The following is a 19,185-nucleotide window of genomic DNA, read 5'->3' as shown; positions in this document are numbered from 1 at the left end:
CATTGCTACACATATAAAGTAGTATGTAATAAACTCAAAATAACAAAATAAGGGTTGTCTCAGTCCACAACTATATTGGTCAAGTTTTTAGGTTAGTTTTTGATGAGGAGATGCTGCCTGTCCTTGAACACACCATGTGGATCCCCTCTCCACCATCCTCATCCATTGATCATGTTCTGAAAATAACAAACACAAAACAAAATGCAAGCACAATCATTACATTGCACATAGTTTAACTATTCTTCTTCTTGGTTGAATTGCATTTTATTATATTTTATTAGGTTTTTTCAAATGCTTACCAATGTGTTTTCTGACCAGATGTCTGACACCGTTTTTCCGTGGCCAGTGTGTCAATGTCTGGTTTTAGGTCCTGTGCTGTAGCAATCCGTAGAACAGCGTGGAGGTTGTCGTCAGTGATGCGTGATCTGTGCTTGTTTTTGTTTAGATTCATTATTGAAAACATCTGTTCGCACAGATAGGTGCTCCCAAACATAGACAGAACACGGGCAGCATGAAGTCGAAGCTGTGGCATGAAAGCAGGGGGCAGTAGACGGTAAAAGTCCTGGATTGTAGCATCCTGGAACTTTGCTCTCAGGCCACTATCGCTTTGAAGCTCTATTAACTCCATCTGAAGGTGTTGGGGTGCAGTGCACACGTCGGTGGTGAAAGGACTAGCAAAGATGGCAAATCCAGAGTGCTGTGCTCTGAAGTCAGAGAAGCGCCGATCAAACTCATTCATCAACAGGCTCAGTTTGGTAGCTAACTGAGCACATGAGAAAGTACCGGGACATGAGGCTGAGATGCTCTGACAAACAGGAAAGTGGGCAAGATTGTCCTGTTTCACTTGGCACATCCATAGGTCAAGTTTACGCTGGAAAGCCGTGATCGTGTCGGACATCTGCGTGATGACTTGTTTGCGTCCCTGCAGCTTCTGATTCAGTTGGGCGAGATGCTCGGTTATGTCACACAACATAGCAAAGTCGCACAGCCAGTTTGGATCTGACAGTTCAGACAAGGGTTTCCCTTTACTCTGCATGAAAAGAGCAATGTCTTCCCTAAGCTCAAAAAATCGTTTGAGGACTTTGCTCCTACTCAGCCACCTTACTTCTGTATGGTACGGCACGTCTCCGTGCTCCGAGCCCATCTCCTGCAAGAACAGCTGGAACTGACGATGATTCAGGCCACGCGCCCGAATGAAGTTCACTGTCTTCATGACCGTGGTCACTATATCATCCATCCCCAGCACCTTCCCGCACAAAGCTTCTTGATGGATAATGCAATGATATGTTATCAGAGGCGTGTGACAGTTACTTTCTTGCATTTTCTCCTTCATTAGTCCAACCAAGCTCACTTTTCTTCCACACATTGCAGGTGCACCGTCTGTAGTTAATCCCACCAAGTTTTCCCAGGGCAATGCGTTTTTACTGACGGACTTCTCCACCGCATCAAAAATGTCCCGTCCCGTTGTGGTCCCATGCATGGCAGCCACATCCAACAGCTCCTCAGTGACAGAGAGGTCCGACTTCACGCCTCTAATAAAAATAGATAGCTGCGCTGTATCCGTGGTGTCTGTGCTTTCATCAACAGCTAATGAAAAAGCTATGTAGCTGCGTGTCTCTTCGGCCAGCTGTGTTGCCAGGTTTCCTGCTAGTTCCTTAACTCGGTCCGCGATAGTGTTTCTTGATAAACTGACATTTTTAAAAGTCTGTATCTGGTCGGGACACACCTGCTCACAGACCTTCAGCATGCACTGCTTCAAAAACGCTCCCTCTGAAAAAGACTTTGAAGCACGGGCGATTTCTTCAGCCACAACAAAGCTAGCTTTCACTGCCGCGTTGTTTTTGGTTGTGGCTTTCGCGAACACATTCTGCTGCGATCGCAGTTTGCCTTTTAATTCTTGGGCAATTTGTTGCTTTTCTTGATGGCTAATTTTGGCATACTTAGCTCCGTGTTTGGTCTCAAAATGCCGACGTAGATTGTACTCTTTGACATACCGGTTTTTCTCCTTGAAGCACAAACATGTATTCGCCTTCCCATCTTTCTTGAAACACCCTTCCATCTGCATCAATTTTTCTCTTCCTGGACATTTTGGGATCATTATTTGTATTTCTCAATTCCACTTGTTGGGAAAATCGCATCGATGTGGAAACACTGCAGTCTAGTGGCGGGATGCCGTCACATCGCGGGTAACATAATCGGCATGTATTGTGGGAAATGTAGTTTTTGGTCACTGCACGCATTTGACTTATTTATTTTTAGACAATCAGACCTTTTAAGCTCTCGCGGGCCACATAAAATGACGTGGCGGGCCACATTTGGCCCGCGGGCCTTGAGTTTGACACGTCTGCTCTAGGAGGTTATACGTTTTCTTGAGGAGGTTGAAATGTTTTTTCAGTAGCTTTCAAGGATCATTTGAGTCGTTGAAAAGGTTGTAGATATAAAGGAGGTTGTAGGATACCTTGAAGAAGTTGATTGGAAGAGTCCTTGAGTCTTTTTTGGAGATTCTTTAGGACATTTTAGTCCTTGAGGAAGTTGAACAGGCCCCGAGAAAGATTAAGGAACTTAGATTGAGTTGTAAGAGTTCTTGAGGAGAACGTAATACTATATATTTAGGTTATTTTGCCGAGAGCTACATATGGAGCATGGAGCATGCTTTGACTGGTATGAAGACAGAGGAGCGGCATTTCACCGACAACTGTACACAGGCATGTCTGTTTGAGCAACTGGCTCAGTGCAGAGAAGTACACAGGAGAGAGAGAGAGAGAGAGAGAGAGAGAGAGAGAGAGAGAGAGAGAGAGAGAGAGAGAGAGAGAGAGAGAGAGAGAGAGAGAGAGAGAGAGAGGTTGTTGTGTTGAGAATATTCAGGAGAATATTTGTCATTGTTCCAAAGATAATAAACAAACATTTGCATAAAGCATATTTGTCCATTACAAACTTGAAAAATATTCCTCTAAGGTGCATTTAGAACAGATACAAAATGAAATATTTTAATCGACTGACAGCCCTAATATTTTTGTATCTAATTTCTGTTGAATCAAGCGTATATTGTCCTCTTTCCTCCCCTGTGATCAGGTGTCGTGTTCTGCCTCCTCTGTGAACAGACAGCACTGAAACCTGTTTAATCCTCCGTGTTGAACGCTGAGGTAATAATGTCGCAGTAATTGTGGCTCGGGGGTGGCGTCCGGATGATTGACAGCTCATTTAAAACAGACACGGTGAGGCAGATGAGCGGCGAGGCTCAGAAACAGGAAGTTAATGAAGCTGCAGGGATGAGCGACAGGAACAGCGTTACTGAAACAAACCTCTGACGCAGCTCGTTTAAAGAAACACAGAGCCGCTGATTCACATGTTCACTCTGTAATGAAGAGCTGCAGGACATACTGTTTCATTTACCTGGAAACAAAGAATCAGAGTCTCTTCTTACCTTCCATTTAAGAGCAGAGAGCGTAGATAATTACACATTTGAACAGTTTCATAGAAAAGAACAGGTAAAGAAACCCAAAGTAAAGGTTAGAGTACATTTCAACTCAATGCCTTTTTTTGGGCTTTCCTTTGAAGAATTGATCCTTTTCTGTTATTTAAATAAAATAACTATTTATAGAAGAAGAAGAAGAAGAAGATGGACTTTTAATAATCCCAGAGGGGGAAATGTAGTTTCCACTCGGTCGTACACACACATGCGTTTTTATACAGGTCATACAGTACACACTTTGTACATCATGCACATACATATACACACACAGTTATATGCACACAGGCACATGCAGGTGAGAGGTCAGAGCGGAGGCAGCCAGTCTAGCCGGCGCGGGTTAGGTGCCTTGCTCAAGGGCACTTCGGCAGTGGCCCAGGAGGTGACCTGGCTCCTCTCCAGTACCAGTCCACACTCCCTATTGTTTTGGTCCGATCGGGACGTGAGCCGGCGACCCTTCGGTCCAAAGTCCAATCCCCTACAGACTGAACCACTGCCGCTGCTTACATTGTCACTTTTTAACTATATTTTGCTTGCTTTTATTTCTCTTTTCTTGCGTCCTTAGTTCATGTTCTTAGATGTTTTTAAATGTGTTTCTTTTTCCACTTGGTCTCGATTCTTTTAATGCTTATTTAAAAGTGCTTAAATTGCCTTGTTGCCGTGGCCTTTTCCATCTGAAGAAACACGCTGCCGTTTCAGAAACGATTCAAAGATAAAAACACAAATCTGCCAAAACAACAAAACATGCGCAGCTTTAACTAAAAGTTTCTCCTGATGGAAAGGATTCGGTCTTTGTAGCTCGTTTGCAACCTAGTCGTTAAAATGAGCTACAAATAAACTTGTTTTGCCTTCATTTGACATAATATGGTTGTGATGGATGTACTTTACACGTTTGGACTTTGTGAGGTAATTATATTCTTCATTTTCTGCACGAATGGTTATTTATACCCCAACGTGTGAGCTGTGAGATCCTCACCTGCAGAAAGTGTCAGCGTTTCTCCGCAGCCGAGAGTCTGCACAGGCCTGATGGATTATGGTAATGTGTCAGAGGCCAGGTGCATGATGGGAATGTAGATGATGAGTGTGTGGGGAGCGTGTTGGTGAGAAGACGCTGCAGATTATGGAAATATGATAGTCTGGATTTCAGGTTTTTCCTCCAGAGCTCAAAGATTTAGAGAGAGTCTTATCTCACACAGATTAACTTCCTGTCTGTCTGCAGAGGTGTGTGTCTGTCTCTCACGTCTACAATATAACATTCATCCTGTGTTATGAGTACTTTTCATACTACTAGTCTCTAGGAGTATCATCCTTTTTTAATTGTACACCTGCAGCACAAGAGAGAAGTGAGTTCAATTGAAATGTTCATGGTGGTTTTCTCAAGAGAAATCGAGATTACTAGCTAGAGATTACATTTGTGTGTGTGTGTGTGTGTGTGTGTGTGTGTGTGTGTGTGTGTGTGTGTGTGTGTGTGTGTGTGTGTGTGTGTGTGTGTGTGTGTGTGTGTGTGAGTAATAATTATATCAGATCAGGTGTCAGAGCTGATGGATGGTTAAGGTTGTTTCTGCTGCAGCCGGAGGCTCCGATTAATCCGACCTCACTGAACAAAATTACTGTAGACTCATAACTGTGTGTGTGTGTGAGTGTGTGTGTGTGTGTGTGTGTGTGTGTGTGTGTGTGTGTGTGTGTGTGTGTGTGTGTGTGTGTGGTGTGTGTGTGTGTGTGTGTGTGTGTGTGAGTGTGTGTGTGTGTGTGTGTGTGTGTGTGCGTGTGTGTGTGTGTGTGTGTGTGTGTGTGTGCGTGTGTGTGTTTGTTTGTTTCATCTGTACAGTGTAAAAAGTCATTGTACTGAGCAGCTACTGATCATAGACCGTTTGGCTTTAATCCAGTTATGTCATTATGTAATTTCCAACACATTGACGTCAGGTGGTTTTTGTTGATTTAATACCGTTAGAGTTAAGGACTTTGACTTGTCGTAAAAAGTCATTAAAGACAGTCAGTCTCTAAAAGTCATAGTGTTACAGGAAGGAGAGAAATGATCGAGTCTCTCAGATAGTTGGTCACAAACGTAGCCTTCGTAGGTCGAGCAGATCATTTATTTGTATTTGTTGTTTTAAACGACAAACCTACTGGGATGAGATCTGGAACAACTTGAGTAAGTGAATCATTTCTTCTTTGTTTGACTCTCTTTGATGTTGGAGGTACTTTTTAGCGCATTTTCGCAACACTTTTCCTGTATGAGTTGGTATAGTTCGTATTATTAATGTTAACTCACATCATTGGCTGGTCACAATGCACTGGGACGACTGAAACCAGAAATGTAACCTTTGTTAAACGTCAGCCTCCAATGTTTACTACAGACAAGACACATTGTGGAATTGAACTCATTGAAAAACAGTATTCTTCATGAGGCCAACTTCCTTTAACAACTACATTCAAATGTTGACTGAGACAATGGTATTACATCTCAATAGTTAACTGTCAAACATGCTTTAACCCATTATAACCAATATATATTCTTTAAGGTTGTTTACTAGTCCTTTTTCACATTCTCTCAGAGTCTAACTGTGTATATCTCTATCGTGTCGTTGTTGTGTTTGACATTTGAGTCATATTGGTTACAGTAAGAGACAGTCATGTCTTTTATGGCTGCAACTTCAGATAAGAGATTATTAATCGCAGACTTCGGGTCATCTCAACAAGTAAACAGGAGAGGAGAAATAAGATAACGCATCCCTCCTCCGTTCCGGGAAAACATTCCTAAGCAACACGGACATTTTTCTTCCAGGAAGAGTCAACATCTGGAAACTCCCAGACCACAATACAAATCATGCACTCTAAAACTGTTTTACCAAATATTTGTCTCTAAAACCTGAGTTATGGTTCCATTTAGAGTAAAACAGATGATTAACCAGCGGATAGTAATAGGTACCTTGTGGCTGACTGTAAGCTACCAGAAAGTGCTTTTCACAGTTTTTGTCGTCTAAAAAATCCATCGTCTTGTGTCACATATAGTTTTTTAAAAACAACAACTTTGATGCTCAACAACAGTAGTCAAGACTAACTTATGAGTGACTAAACATTATATGATAAATGATATAATAGGGTGTTGCACTTTTCAAGGTTCAAGGTTCAAGGTTCTTTATTTTTCATACGAACATAGTTATATCAATGACAATCTTAGGTCACAGGCTTCTCCAACAGTGCAACGCAATAAAACAGGTAAACAGAAACATATATTGCTACATTTAAAGTGGACCTATCATGCTATATTTTAATAATATAGTGTAGGACCATACCTATATAAGGCATATTTATACTTTTTTTTTTTTCAAAATACCAAACAGATCATGCATTTTAGCCATGCCTCATTTCGCTCAATTTGACAATTTCTAGCTCTGTTTTAGCAAGGGCAGATTCAGTGAGAACAGCACCATCTAGAGGCCTGGCATATGTACTACAGCGTCTCCAGCGCTTTCGAACGGCAATGGCCGTGGCTGTCTCCTCCTGATTGGTGGAGTTGGCCCAATAGCCGTAGCGTCACCGTCCTGACGTCAGGACAGTGTTCAAATCTGGATCAGTTTTTATCAGATCCGTTGCAGCCCCTTTTTTAGAGATTTGGGTATGGAGGAAAATAGAGAGGGTTGTGTTTTCTGACACTTGGTGAGTTCCCTGGAACACCGGGGACACATATTCATGTAGAAAAGACGTACAAAAGTGCATTTTGCATGATAGGTCCCCTTTAAGTAATATAAGGGTCAGGTAATATAAGATTATTTTTCTTCTCCCTGCTTCTTTTCGGTCAATGGTGTGTTTACAGAGACATGTTTTGTAAATAATTGTTATACATTAAGTTGTGCATACCATGAACGGAACAAGTAAAAATGAAATGAAATAAAAACCTGGGTACACAATGGTAAAACAGATCAATCTTTAATCTACCCACTGAAAAGAATCGCATGAATATTCTTTAAATATCTCTCTTTAACAGGAATCAGACATGGCGACAGTTAAAGTGCTGCTTTTGGAAACGCTGGAAGATTTGCTTCAAAAGGAGCTAAAATCTTTCCAGTTTCGTCTTCTGAACGACGTTCCCGATGGCTTTCCCCCGATCCCTGTCTCCTGCCTGGAAGATGCAGAGAGGCAGGAGACAGTGAATGTGATGGTGCAGAAATACAACCAACAGGCTGTGGAAGTGGCCACGAAGATTTTAGGGAATATCGGCAGGAACGATTTGGCACAGACGTTGGCAAAGAGAAGCTCAGAACTAAAAGGTAAGGGATGTGGGAAAGCAACAACTAAATGTATTGATGCAGAGATTTCAGCATTCAGACACATTAGATATCCTTCAAAATGCTAAGACATTAACCCTAACACTAGAAGATGATTTTCTGTTCTCACAATATGACCCATTTGTGTCATGAACAAGGCCATGAAAATCTAGTCGTTGCAAAAGCTATGAGTATCACTTTTTATTTGAAATGTAAACAGTCAGTCTTTGATTTACTAAATATCTCATGTACCCGATCATTTTTAGGGGATGCCAGTGTTGTTGTGGAGACTACAAAGATCGCAACAACTTCTCCCATTGAACCACAGTCTTCTCCTCTTCCTCAACCTCCAACTGACAGGAGTCCCAGAACAGGTACTGACTGACGATGGATTCAGACTGGGTTATGCCGTAGCTCAATGCACGTAATGTACGATACGATAAGATATGATATGATAAGATACGATACGATAATACTTTAATGGTCAGATCAAGTCTGAAATGTGACTTGCATCACAGCAGCTCCATGTGTAACATCAACATAGACAGATATCACGACACAATACATGAAAAACATTTAACATAACAGCACAATCAGTGAGAGAAAGGTTCAAGGTTCAAGGTTCAAGGTTCTTTATTGTCAATCTGACATAGCTACAGAGTAATTATGCAGTTGAAAATCTTATGTCACAGGCTTCTCCAACAATGCAACATAATAACATAACATAATAACAATAAGAGCAAGAGCAATACAAAAATAATAATAGTTATAAAAATGAAATAAAGTTATGATGTGGAATAGTGCAGTATGAGTCTATATACAAGTTATTGGAATGATATATATATATTAGGTATTAGATACATACTACTGAGTAGCAGTTGAATGTTTGAAGTTGTTTCAACAGTTCAATTTTTTAACAGTCTCACTGCCCGCGGGAAGAAACTGTCTCCGAATCTTCTTGTCCTTGCCCGGATGCTGCGGTAACGTCTGCCAGACGGCAACAGAAAAGCTGCTCAAAGAGCCTTCAGCGTGCATCTGATCTGGATTCAGCTCTGTATTTACTGTGAGGATTGACTGGAGCACAAAGGATGCTTCAGTCTGACTTTATTGAATCTCCATTAGATGGTAGCAGTTCATATTCTCTGTTCAGAACATAGTTTCGGTCCGAGATGATGTTGTTGGACAGCCTCATTAGGTTGTTATGATAGGCTCATAAGTCATAAAGTCTCAGACAGGGTTGACCAACAATCTTTGAGCAGATTTTTAACAGTGTGTGAAACCAATGTTCACGAGTTTCCCCAGAAACGTATTAGCACCATAAGCTGATGAACACTGCCTCCTACATAAACATGTTCCCTTAACAACAAGCAGCATTCTCCGTCCTTGTCAAAACCTAAACTGATATTTTGGTAAACAAGGTATTCACAGTCGTCACAAGCACAGTTTGAAAATCATCTCTGTCCGGATGAAAACGCAAAACATAATTCAAGTGCTGTCAATGCCAATGGGGAAGGTTGTGAAATACAGTTTGCCTCATTCACTTTATTAGTGTCACTCAACATATGGATGCAAAGGCCTTTTCGCGTAATGCTTTGACGTCAAACTCTATGCCAATTTCTTGTCCATCAACTGAGTGAAATCTGACTCCAGCTGCAATTTAGTAAGTAGCAGACACTTTCACTTTTAGTTTAAAAAAAGTCTAGTGTCCGTTGTCCGACTATGTTCTGATTACAGCTTAGTATTAAGACCCCCATTTGTTCTCTTCTTAATACACACCAAACCATGACTCATACACTGGGGTATCAACCAAACAGTGACTTCCATGTATCGTAAACTCCAGCAAGGATTAAAAGCCACTATGTACAGATGTATTCCCCCATGTCGCCCAATGGGCCTATGCTCATAAGACTGGATACCAACTTTTTGTAATTGACCATTGATTTCATTTTTGATTCTCATAGATGAGAAGATTGCAGTGCCAACGCCTCAAACAAAGATCATACTTTTCCAACAAAAACTCCAATCTAACCTCCAGAGCACCTTTACGTGTGCCCCTGGGGGTATGACAGAGACAATGGATCAGTATCAGTGTCTGGATGACATCTTCACAGAGCTGTTCATCACACCTGGAGGGGAGGTGCTCATCAACGACCAGCACGAGGTCATGCAGATTGGAGTAAAAGGGAAGTTAGCAGGCACAGAAACACCAATTGAACCAAGTAACATCTTCAATAGCCCTACTGGAAACAGCAAACCCATAAGAACAGTCCTTACGACTGGAGTAGCAGGAATTGGCAAAACATTCCTCGTGCAAAAGTTTGTGTTGGACTGGGCCAAGGGAAGAACAAATCAAGATGTTCACCTTATATTTCACTTCACTTTCCGCGAACTGAATTTACTGAAGGGAGAAAGGGTTCGCTTGGCTGAGCTAATCCACAAATGCATCTGGGAAACCAAAGACATCAACAAGACGGACCTTACTGAGATCTTCACAAAACTACAGGGATCGGGAAACCGTGATTTTAACAAGAGTGAATTCAAGCTTCTCTTTGTGTTCGATGGACTGGACGAAAGCCGCCTTCAGCTGGAATGTACTGGCAGTGAACAGATGCCGGCTGAATTTAATGTGGCACGGTCAACCTCAGTGGATGCGCTTCTGTCAGCGCTCATCGAGGGGAGACTGCTTCCCTCGGCTCGCGTCTGGGTAACCACACGGCCTGCAGCAGCCAATCAGATCCCTCAACGCTTTGTCCAATGCATGACAGTGGTGAGAGGATTCACTGATCCACAGAAGGAGGAGTATTTCAAGAAGAGGTTTCCAGATGAAGAGCAATCGAGAAAAATCATCTCCCACATCAAGGCATCACGGAGCCTCTTCATCATGTGCCACATCCCCGTCTTCTGCTGGATCACTGCTACAGTTCTGAAGGACGTTTTGAAGAAGAGAGGACAGGCAGAGCTGCCCAAAACCCTGACCGAGATGTACACAGAATTCGTGGTGTTTCAGATCACCCTGACAGCTAAGAAACATGGCACAAAAAAGAGCATTCATTACATCCAGTCATTGGCAAAGCTAGCTTTTCACCAGCTGGAGAAAGGCCACCTGCTCTTCTATCAGAAAGACCTGAAAGGCAGTGGCATCGATATCCGTAGAGCTGCGGAGTACTCTGGAGTTTTCACCCAGGTCTTTAAAGAGGAGCATAGGTGGAAGAAAGACGACAAGGGCAAGATGTTCAGCTTTGTCCACCTAAGCCTTCAGGAGTATCTGGCTGCTCTTCATGTGGTCATGTCATTCATTAACAACAACAATAATGTACTCTCTAAGCTGACACTGGAAAAACTTTGCATGCCTTGCAAAAAGAAGAAATGCATAACAGAAGTCCACAAGATTGCCATTGACAAAGCCTTAAAGAGTTCAAACGGGCACCTGGACTTGTTCCTGCGCTTCCTCCTGGGCCTCTCCCTGCAGACCAATCAGGATCTCCTCAAGGACCTGTTGACGATCCCAAAAGAGTTTTCCGAGGATAACCATCAAACAATCAAGTCCATCAAGGAAAGGATTAGGGAGACTGAATCGTCAGAGCGGAGCACCAATCTGTTTTACTGTCTGAATGAGCTGAGAGATGATTCTCTAGAGGACGAGATCCAACAGTACCTGAGTTCAGGAAGGCTTTCAACAAGAAATCTGTCCCCTGCTCTCTGGGCAGCTCTGGTCTTCATCCTACTGTCATCGGAAGAAGCCCTGGAGGTGTTTGACCTGAAGAAATACTCTGCTTCTGAGGAGGGTCTCCTGAGGCTGTTGCCAGTGGTCAAGGCCTCGAACAAATCACTGTATGTGCACAGGAAACGACATGACTATACTGTAACCCAGGGGTGGCCAAACTATTGACCACACTTCTGAATCGCCCTTAGCAAATTCAAAAAGTATAATGGAATATGGCCCACAAATGAAACTTGTGCTTGTCTTATATTGTACTTCTTAAATATAAATGTATAAGTATATATACACAGTAGTATTCATGTGTTAATGAGACCACTTTTCAAATAAATTCAGTCAATTCAAGTTGGAAACATTTTTTAACAAATCTTAGTTGATAAGAAAAAAGCTCAATAACTTATTTACATAACAAGCTTGAAATACACCCTTCCTATTTCTCCTTACTATACTCAATCTGAGGCTTCTGCTTTAAGGGATGAGCTGCCAACACTCACAAGCATCATTGACCTACATTTGATTGATTTTGCTAACTTATAACTGAACTTATGAGGACACCCCTGCTGTAACCCATACGAGTTATCTGTTCACTTTTCTTTATTGTCTGACATATATGTTTTTCAGGATGAATGGCTGTAAACTGTCAGAGAACGTGTGTGAAGCTCTGGCCTCTGTCCTCAGCTCTCAGTCATCTAAACTGAGAGAGCTGGACCTCAGTGACAACGACCTGCACGATTCGGGAGTGACACTTCTTTCTGCCGGACTGAAAAGTCCACATTGTGTCCTGCAAACTCTCAGGTCAGAATGCCATCATTTTTTGTATCTGATCAGTGATGTTGCAGGGGTCTCAGATACATCGAATGCAAAAGGAAGAAGTAATGACTATTACAAACCTAGAATGGAAAGTAAAGACGGAAATAAATATTCAACTATTAAATGTATCTATCTGGGACCCACCTTAAAGGGGACCTATTATGCAAAATCCACTTCTTCATGTCTCTTCTACATCAACATGTGTCCCCTCTTCTTCATGTCTCTTCTACATCAACATGTGTCCCCTCTTCTTCATGTCTCTTCTACATCAACATGTGTCCCCTCTTCTCCATGTCTCTTCTACATCAACATGTGTCCCCTCTTCTTCATGTCTCTTCTACATCAACATGTGTCCCCTCTTCTTCATGTCTCTTCTACATCAACATGTGTCCCCTCTTCTTCATGTCTCTTCTACATCAACATGTGTCCCCTCTTCTCCATGTCTCTTCTACATCAACATGTGTCCCCTCTTCTTCATGTCTCTTCTACATCAACATGTGTCTCCTCTTCTTCATGTCTCTTCTACATCAACATGTGTCCCCTCTTCTTCATGTCTCTTCTACATCAACATGTGTCCCCTCTTCTTCATGTCTCTTCTACATCAACATGTGTCCCCTCTTCTCCATGTCTCTTCTACATCAACATGTGTCCCCTCTTCTTCATGTCTCTTCTACATCAACATGTGTCCCCTCTTCTTCATGTCTCTTCTACATCAACATGTGTCCCCTCTTCTTCATGTCTCTTCTACATCAACATGTGTCCCCTCTTCTTCATGTCTCTTCTACATCAACATGTGTCCCCTCTTCTCCATGTCTCTTCTACATCAACATGTGTCCCCTCTTCTTCATGTCTCTTCTACATCAACATGTGTCCCCTCTTCTTCATGTCTCTTCTACATCAACATGTGTCCCCTCTTCTTCATGTCTCTTCTACATCAACATGTGTCCCCTCTTCTTCATGTCTCTTCTACATCAACATGTGTCCCCTCTTCTTCATGTCTCTTCTACATCAACATGTGTCCCCTCTTCTTCATGTCTCTTCTACATCAACATGTGTCCCCTCTTCTTCATGTCTCTTCTTACATCAACATGTGTCCCCTCTTCTTCATGTCTCTTCTACATCAACATGTGTCCCCTCTTCTTCATGTCTCTTCTACATCAACATGTGTCCCCTCTTCTTCATGTCTCTTCTACATCAACATGTGTCCCCTCTTCTTCATGTCTCTTCTACATCAACATGTGTCCCCTCTTCTTCATGTCTCTTCTACATCAACATGTGTCCCCTCTTCTTCATGTCTCTTCTACATCAACATGTGTCCCCTCTTCTTCATGTCTCTTCTACATCACCATGTGTCCCCTCTTCTTCATGTCTCTTCTACATCAACATGTGTCCCCTCTGTGGAAAGAGACTCTGAAAGTTTCAGGAACAAAGATTCTTTCTCTTTTTCTCCTGATCCATTTATATAAAAACCTGTCTGAAAATGAGCTGATCAGATTTTGGCCACTTTATGATGTCATAACGATGTTTTGTCTTGTGTAACCATTAGCCAATCAGCAACCAAGGTAACCCCCCCCCCCCCCCCACCTTATCACCATGAATCTCCTCCTCGAGCACCATTGAGTTCTTTGTAACCAAATGTCTCTCAGAGGGGCGTGGGGAGGGGCTCCTTATTTTCATCTAAAGTAACAGACAGAGAATCAGCACTTTGGAAACAGGGCTGAAACAGAGGGGATTATGGGTAATGCTGCAATGATCTGTTTGGTGTTTCAGCCAATCAGAGACATGTTCTGGATATATCTGAGACCTGTGATATATTGCTGACAACTTTAAAAAATATACCCACTACATTAAAAAAACCTGATCAACGTTACTGTCTAAACACCCGTTGCAACTTGGAAACATAACTTGAGACAGGAAGTAAAATACGTTGACTCCTTGCTTCCTGGATACATTTTTCTGCTCAACTATATGTATGTGTTTGTCTAGACTGTCCGGCTGTATGATCACAAAGGAAGGCTGTGCTTTTCTGGCCTCGGCTCTGAAGTCCTACCCCTCCTGTCTGAAGGAGCTGGACCTGAGCTACAATCATCCAGGAGAATCCAGAGCGATGCTGCTGTCTGCAGAACTGGACTCTCTCAAGTATGAACCAACAAAACCAAATTATTTCTTACTTATCAAGAGTGTTGGATGTTAAATAGGTGTTAGAAAAATATCATTTGTCTCCGGCTTGAGTTTCAATCTCAGGACCCATGTATTTGTGATCCTCTCCAGAATGGAAGTAGTCATCACATACAGAGCATCAACTAGTTCCTGAACAGTGTCCTTCACATGCTGATATCCAAGAGAGGGAGTTACACAGTCACAAGATGGAGGAATAGAAAGCAGTATTCAATGTTTACTTCAGATTAGCTCCACGTCAGAAATGATCATGCTTGTCATATGTCTATCTCCATAGAGGCTGAATCATCATGTTAATCACATAGCTATCATATGCCTCAAACAGTCCTGATGCTCTTCTAGGTAATCACACATACTGTTATGTACACAGCTACAGTTGGGATACCTTTGTTATCATGTTACTCTCATATTGGAAGAGTACGTTCAGTATTTTCCCAAAAATAGGGATATGAGTATTTACCATTTGAAAGGTAATGACGGTTGTTTCTGCCTTTGTTCCTTCCTCTAGCCTCGATTATGGTGGAGAGGAAAGATTGAGACCTGGGCTTCATAAATGTAAGTTGACAGACAGATGGTGATATTAGAACAGAACACCGCTCACTAATCATTTTACATGACAGTGCTGCTCGTGCTTAACCTGTTAAGCCCTGAGCCTGTTTTTCAGGTCTCAGGCTCGAAAATGACATTCCCAGAACAAATGACCATATCTTCCCTTCTAAAAGGGTTAAATTAATCATCTTTTTTCTCAAAGTAATGATAAACCTGTGAGTTGGATGTAGAGAAGTCAGAATCAATATAGATGTTTTTTATTTTAAAGAAAATTCAGATTTTACATAGTAAAAATTGTAAATTATAGTGTCCGTCCAAAAATTCTTTTTTACTTATAGTGAAAACCACCCTTGGATGATGGGTTAGTAGACTAAAAGCTTTAGAAATCCAAAGTACAACATATAATAAGTACCCTGTATCGAGATTGATGCAAAAATAAGTGACATTTAACCTTTTTAGAGAGATTTAGCAAAAAGAAACCACTTCTGGGGTCATTTGGGTGGATTTTCCATATCTCTGGCTTCCCTTGCTCAATTTTGATGGTTGACACCTCTTTCTGACCGTTAGAGACAATAGAATCGAAGGGGGAGTCCCCCACACACACTCATTGTGAAACGAAAAGGTGGGGGCTTCGCGCATGCAGTTTTGCATTAGAGTGAAGCTACATTCTAGCTCTGACACCTAGAAACGGAAAAGCATGGATTATCCGTTTTATTGGTCATGGATTATCAGAAATCATTTCAAAGGGACACAGACACATTAGATTAACCTATGGATTAACTTCAGCAGCGTTTTTATCGTTTTAATGCCATTGAAGACCACTTTGGAGAGACTACAGAGCCAAGGTAAAAATGTTAGCATTTTTAGCTACCTAGCGTCACCTGTTTTGATGTCCATTTTTGTTTATAACGTTGCAAATTCGTATAATTCAGTGATAATGTGGGTACCCATCGATTCTGTGTCACCTCACGATGTGAATCGATGCCATGGATGTAGAGAAGAGATAAATAATAAGGTTTTGTGAGTGATTTTCGGTGCAGTAAGGTGTTAGCATTTTTCGCTCGTTGCTAATTCAGAGGCTCAGTGTTAGCATTGTGGGTTTTCTTTAAAAAAAAAAAAAAAAAGATCAGTTAGATGAGTTTATTCCCGTTACATGGATATAAAACATTCATAGTTTATTAAATGAACATGCCCTCAGACACTGTTTCCTGCAAGATGTTGCGGCAGTGCCCCGGTACCGGGGTCTCTCGGGCTTAACAGGTTAACCAGAATAGCTAAGATATAAGCGTTTGGATCAGAGGTGGGGAAAGGGGCGGAGCTACATAAGGCGAATACCATCACCTGCTTCCGTATTCCCACGTTGCGAATTTACATGCAGAAAGCAATATTGCGTAGTGGTTACAGGCAAAATAATGTAACAGTTGTTGTGTTATTAATACGCCATTTGGTCATACTAGGCTAATGTATATGCTAAGCTAAGATACAGTGGTGAAGTGTAGCATTCTAGTAGCTAGTACTTAAAACTGTAAAACTTAAACTATTGCTTTATAATGCCACAGGTGTTTTAAAGGTCCCCTATTATACTGTTTTTCATCAATATATCACAGGTCTCAGATATATACAGAACCTGTCTCTGATTGGCTGAAACACCAAACAGATCATTGCAGCATCCCATAATCCCCTCTGTTTCAGCCCTGTTTCCAAAGTGCTGATTCTCTGTCTGTTACTTTAGATGAAAATAAGGAGCCCCTCCCCACGCCCCTCTGAGAGAGATTTGGTTACAAAGAACTCAATGGTGCTCTAGGAGGAGATTCAGGTGATAAGGTGGGGGGGGGGGGGTTACCTTGGTTGCTGATTGGCTAATGGTTACACAAGACAAAACATCGTTATGACATCATAAAGTGGCCAAAATCTGATCAGCTCATTTTCAGACAGGTTTTTATATAAATGAATCAAAAAGAGAGAGAATCTTTGTTCCTGAAACTTTCAGAGTCTCTTTCCACAGAGGGGACACATGTTGATGTAGAAGAGACATGAAGAAGAGGGGACACATGTTGATGTAGAAGAGACATGAAGAAGAGGGGACACATGTTGATGTAGAAGAGACATGAAGAAGAGGGGACACATGTTGATGTAGAAGAGACATGAAGAAGAGGGGACACATGTTGATGTAGAAGAGACATGAAGAAGAGGGGACACATGTTGATGTAGAAGAGACATGAAGAAGAGGGGACACATGTTGATGTAGAAGAGACATGAAGAAGAGGGGACACATGTTGATGTAGAAGAGACATGAAGAAGAGGGGACACATGTTGATGTAGAAGAGACATGAAGAAGAGGGGACACATGTTGATGTAGAAGAGACATGAAGAAGAATAGGTGACCTTCAAACGATAAACTGCTGCTGTTTTGTTTTTTCCATCAGATGCCTGTGAACTCACACTGGATCCAAACACGGCACACTCATTCCTTCAACTATCCGACAACTCCACGAAGGTAACAACCGTAAAAGAGGAGCAGCGTCGTCCTGACCACGATCTGAGATTCAACTGCTGGCTTCAGGTGCTTTGTGGCTCTGGCTTGACTGGTCGCTGTTACTGGGAGATGGAGTGGGAAGGCAAAGTTTATATAGCAGTGACATATGCTGAAATCAGACGGAGAGGAGAGGGAGCTGACGGCTGTTTGGGAGCCAACGATCACTCCTGGATGCTGCTCTGTGACGATGACGGTAGTTACTCTGTCCGGCATGAAGACAGAACTACGAACGTCGAGTCGTCTGCAGCGGCAAATGAAAAAAACCGAGTTGCAGTGTTTCTGGACTATCCTGCCGGGACTCTGACCTTCTACAAAGTGGCCTCTGACAAACTGATGCCCCTCCACACATTCAAGTCCGAATTCACGCAGCCTCTTTTCCCTGCGTTTGGGTTCGGGTTTGGGAATGGATTTGATGGCTTTGGTTCGTCAGTGTCACTCTGTGAGGTGGAAGATGACCACTTTTCCTCCCGCTGTTGAGGGAAGACATTGGACCGATGACTCTGGACTGAATCAAAAGACAATGGGCCTCCTGAAATCATTATTATTCATTGTTAATAATGTTCTGTATAGTAGGGTTTTTTGTTTGGTATTTCTCTCTGTTTTAGAGTCTTTCAGTTAACATTTCTGTCTGTTTTGGTGTCTTAAAGGGGACCTATCATGCAAAATGCACTTTTGTACGTCTTTTATACATGAATATGTGTCCCCGGTGTTCCAGGGAACTCACCAAGTGTCAGAAAACACAACCCTCTCTATTTTCCTCCATACCCAAATCTCTAAAAAAGGGGCTGCAACGGATCTGATAAAAACTGATCCAGATTTGAACACTGTCCTGACGTCAGGACGGTGGCGCTACGGCTATTGGGCCAACTCCACCAATCAGGAGGAGACAGCCACGGCCATTGCCGTTCGAAAGCGCTGGAGACGCTGTAGTACATATGCCAGGCCTGTAGATGGTGCTGTTCTCACTGAATCTGCCCTTGCTAAAACAGAGCTATAAATTGTCAAATTGAGCAAAATGAGGCATGGCTAAAATGCATGATCTGTTTGGTATTTTGAAAAAAAAAAAAAAAGTATAAATATGCCTTATATAGGTATGGTCCTACACTATATTATTCAAATATAGCATGATAGGTCCACTTTAAGTTTTACATCCTGGTCAGGGTTTTTTGTTTGGTGTTTCTGTCGGTTGAAGTCTTTAGGTTAACATTTCTTCTTCAGAGTCTTTAAGCAGATATTTCTATGGGTTTAACGGTCTCTAGTTTGATGATTCTGTCAATTCTAGAGTGTAGTTTAAGGCCAAGGTCTGTTGTAGTCTTTAGGTTGTTGTTGTTCCTCTCTGTTTTAGAGTCTTTAAGCAGATATTTCTGTTGGTTTTAGTGTTTTTCGTTTTACATCCTGGTCTTTTTATTTGGTGTTTCTGTCAGGTTTTAGAGTCTTTAGGTTAACATTTCAGTTTTAGAGTCTTTAAGCAGATATTTCTATGGGTTTTATGGTCTTTAGTTTGACGATTCTTTAAATTCTAGAGTTTAGTTTAAGCCCAAGATCTGTTCTAGTCTTTAGGTTGCTGTTTCTATGTGTTTTATCGTCTTTAAGCTGATATTTATGTCCGTTTAAGAATACTTAGCGTGACTTTATTTACAGTCTATTACTGTTTTAA

General features: G+C 41.8%; 2 protein-coding genes across 2 annotated transcripts; one reads left to right on the top strand and one right to left on the bottom strand.

Moving 5' to 3' along the window:
• Positions 1–295: 295 nt before the first annotated feature.
• On the bottom strand, positions 296–2,301 carry LOC117485197 (general transcription factor II-I repeat domain-containing protein 2B-like). The gene is given in 2 exon segments (XM_034133733.1): positions 296–1,988; positions 1,990–2,301. Coding segments are annotated over 2 exon segments (1,944 nt in total). The 5' UTR covers positions 2,241–2,301.
• A 3,226-nt stretch (positions 2,302–5,527) lies between these two features.
• Positions 5,528–18,086, top strand: LOC117485199 (NACHT, LRR and PYD domains-containing protein 3-like). Its single transcript, XM_034133736.1, has 8 exons — positions 5,528–5,621; positions 7,458–7,740; positions 8,004–8,111; positions 9,699–11,568; positions 12,077–12,250; positions 14,252–14,404; positions 14,952–14,998; positions 17,419–18,086. The coding sequence occupies exons 2-8, from the start codon at positions 7,467–7,469 to the stop codon at positions 18,003–18,005; spliced, it is 3,213 nt and encodes a 1,070-aa protein (XP_033989627.1). The 5' UTR covers positions 5,528–5,621; positions 7,458–7,466; the 3' UTR covers positions 18,006–18,086.
• Positions 18,087–19,185: the final 1,099 nt, after the last annotated feature.

This window comes from Trematomus bernacchii, unplaced genomic scaffold, assembly GCF_902827165.1.
Source record: "Trematomus bernacchii unplaced genomic scaffold, fTreBer1.1, whole genome shotgun sequence".
NCBI classification, from domain to species: Eukaryota; Metazoa; Chordata; class Actinopteri; order Perciformes; family Nototheniidae; genus Trematomus; species Trematomus bernacchii.
Note: the sequence above shows the minus strand (reverse complement) of the source record. Positions and strands in the feature narration are given on the sequence as shown.

Excerpts from the sequence above, each read along its gene's own strand:
- LOC117485199 (XM_034133736.1), top strand. The coding sequence starts at position 7,467 with ATGGCGACAGTTAAAGTGCTGCTTTTGGAAACGCTGGAAGATTTGCTT. Across the intron at positions 11,569-12,076 it reads AAGGCCTCGAACAAATCACT|GATGAATGGCTGTAAACTGT; the intron begins GTATGTGCACAG and ends TATGTTTTTCAG. Across the intron at positions 14,999-17,418 it reads GAGACCTGGGCTTCATAAAT|ATGCCTGTGAACTCACACTG; the intron begins GTAAGTTGACAG and ends TTTTTCCATCAG.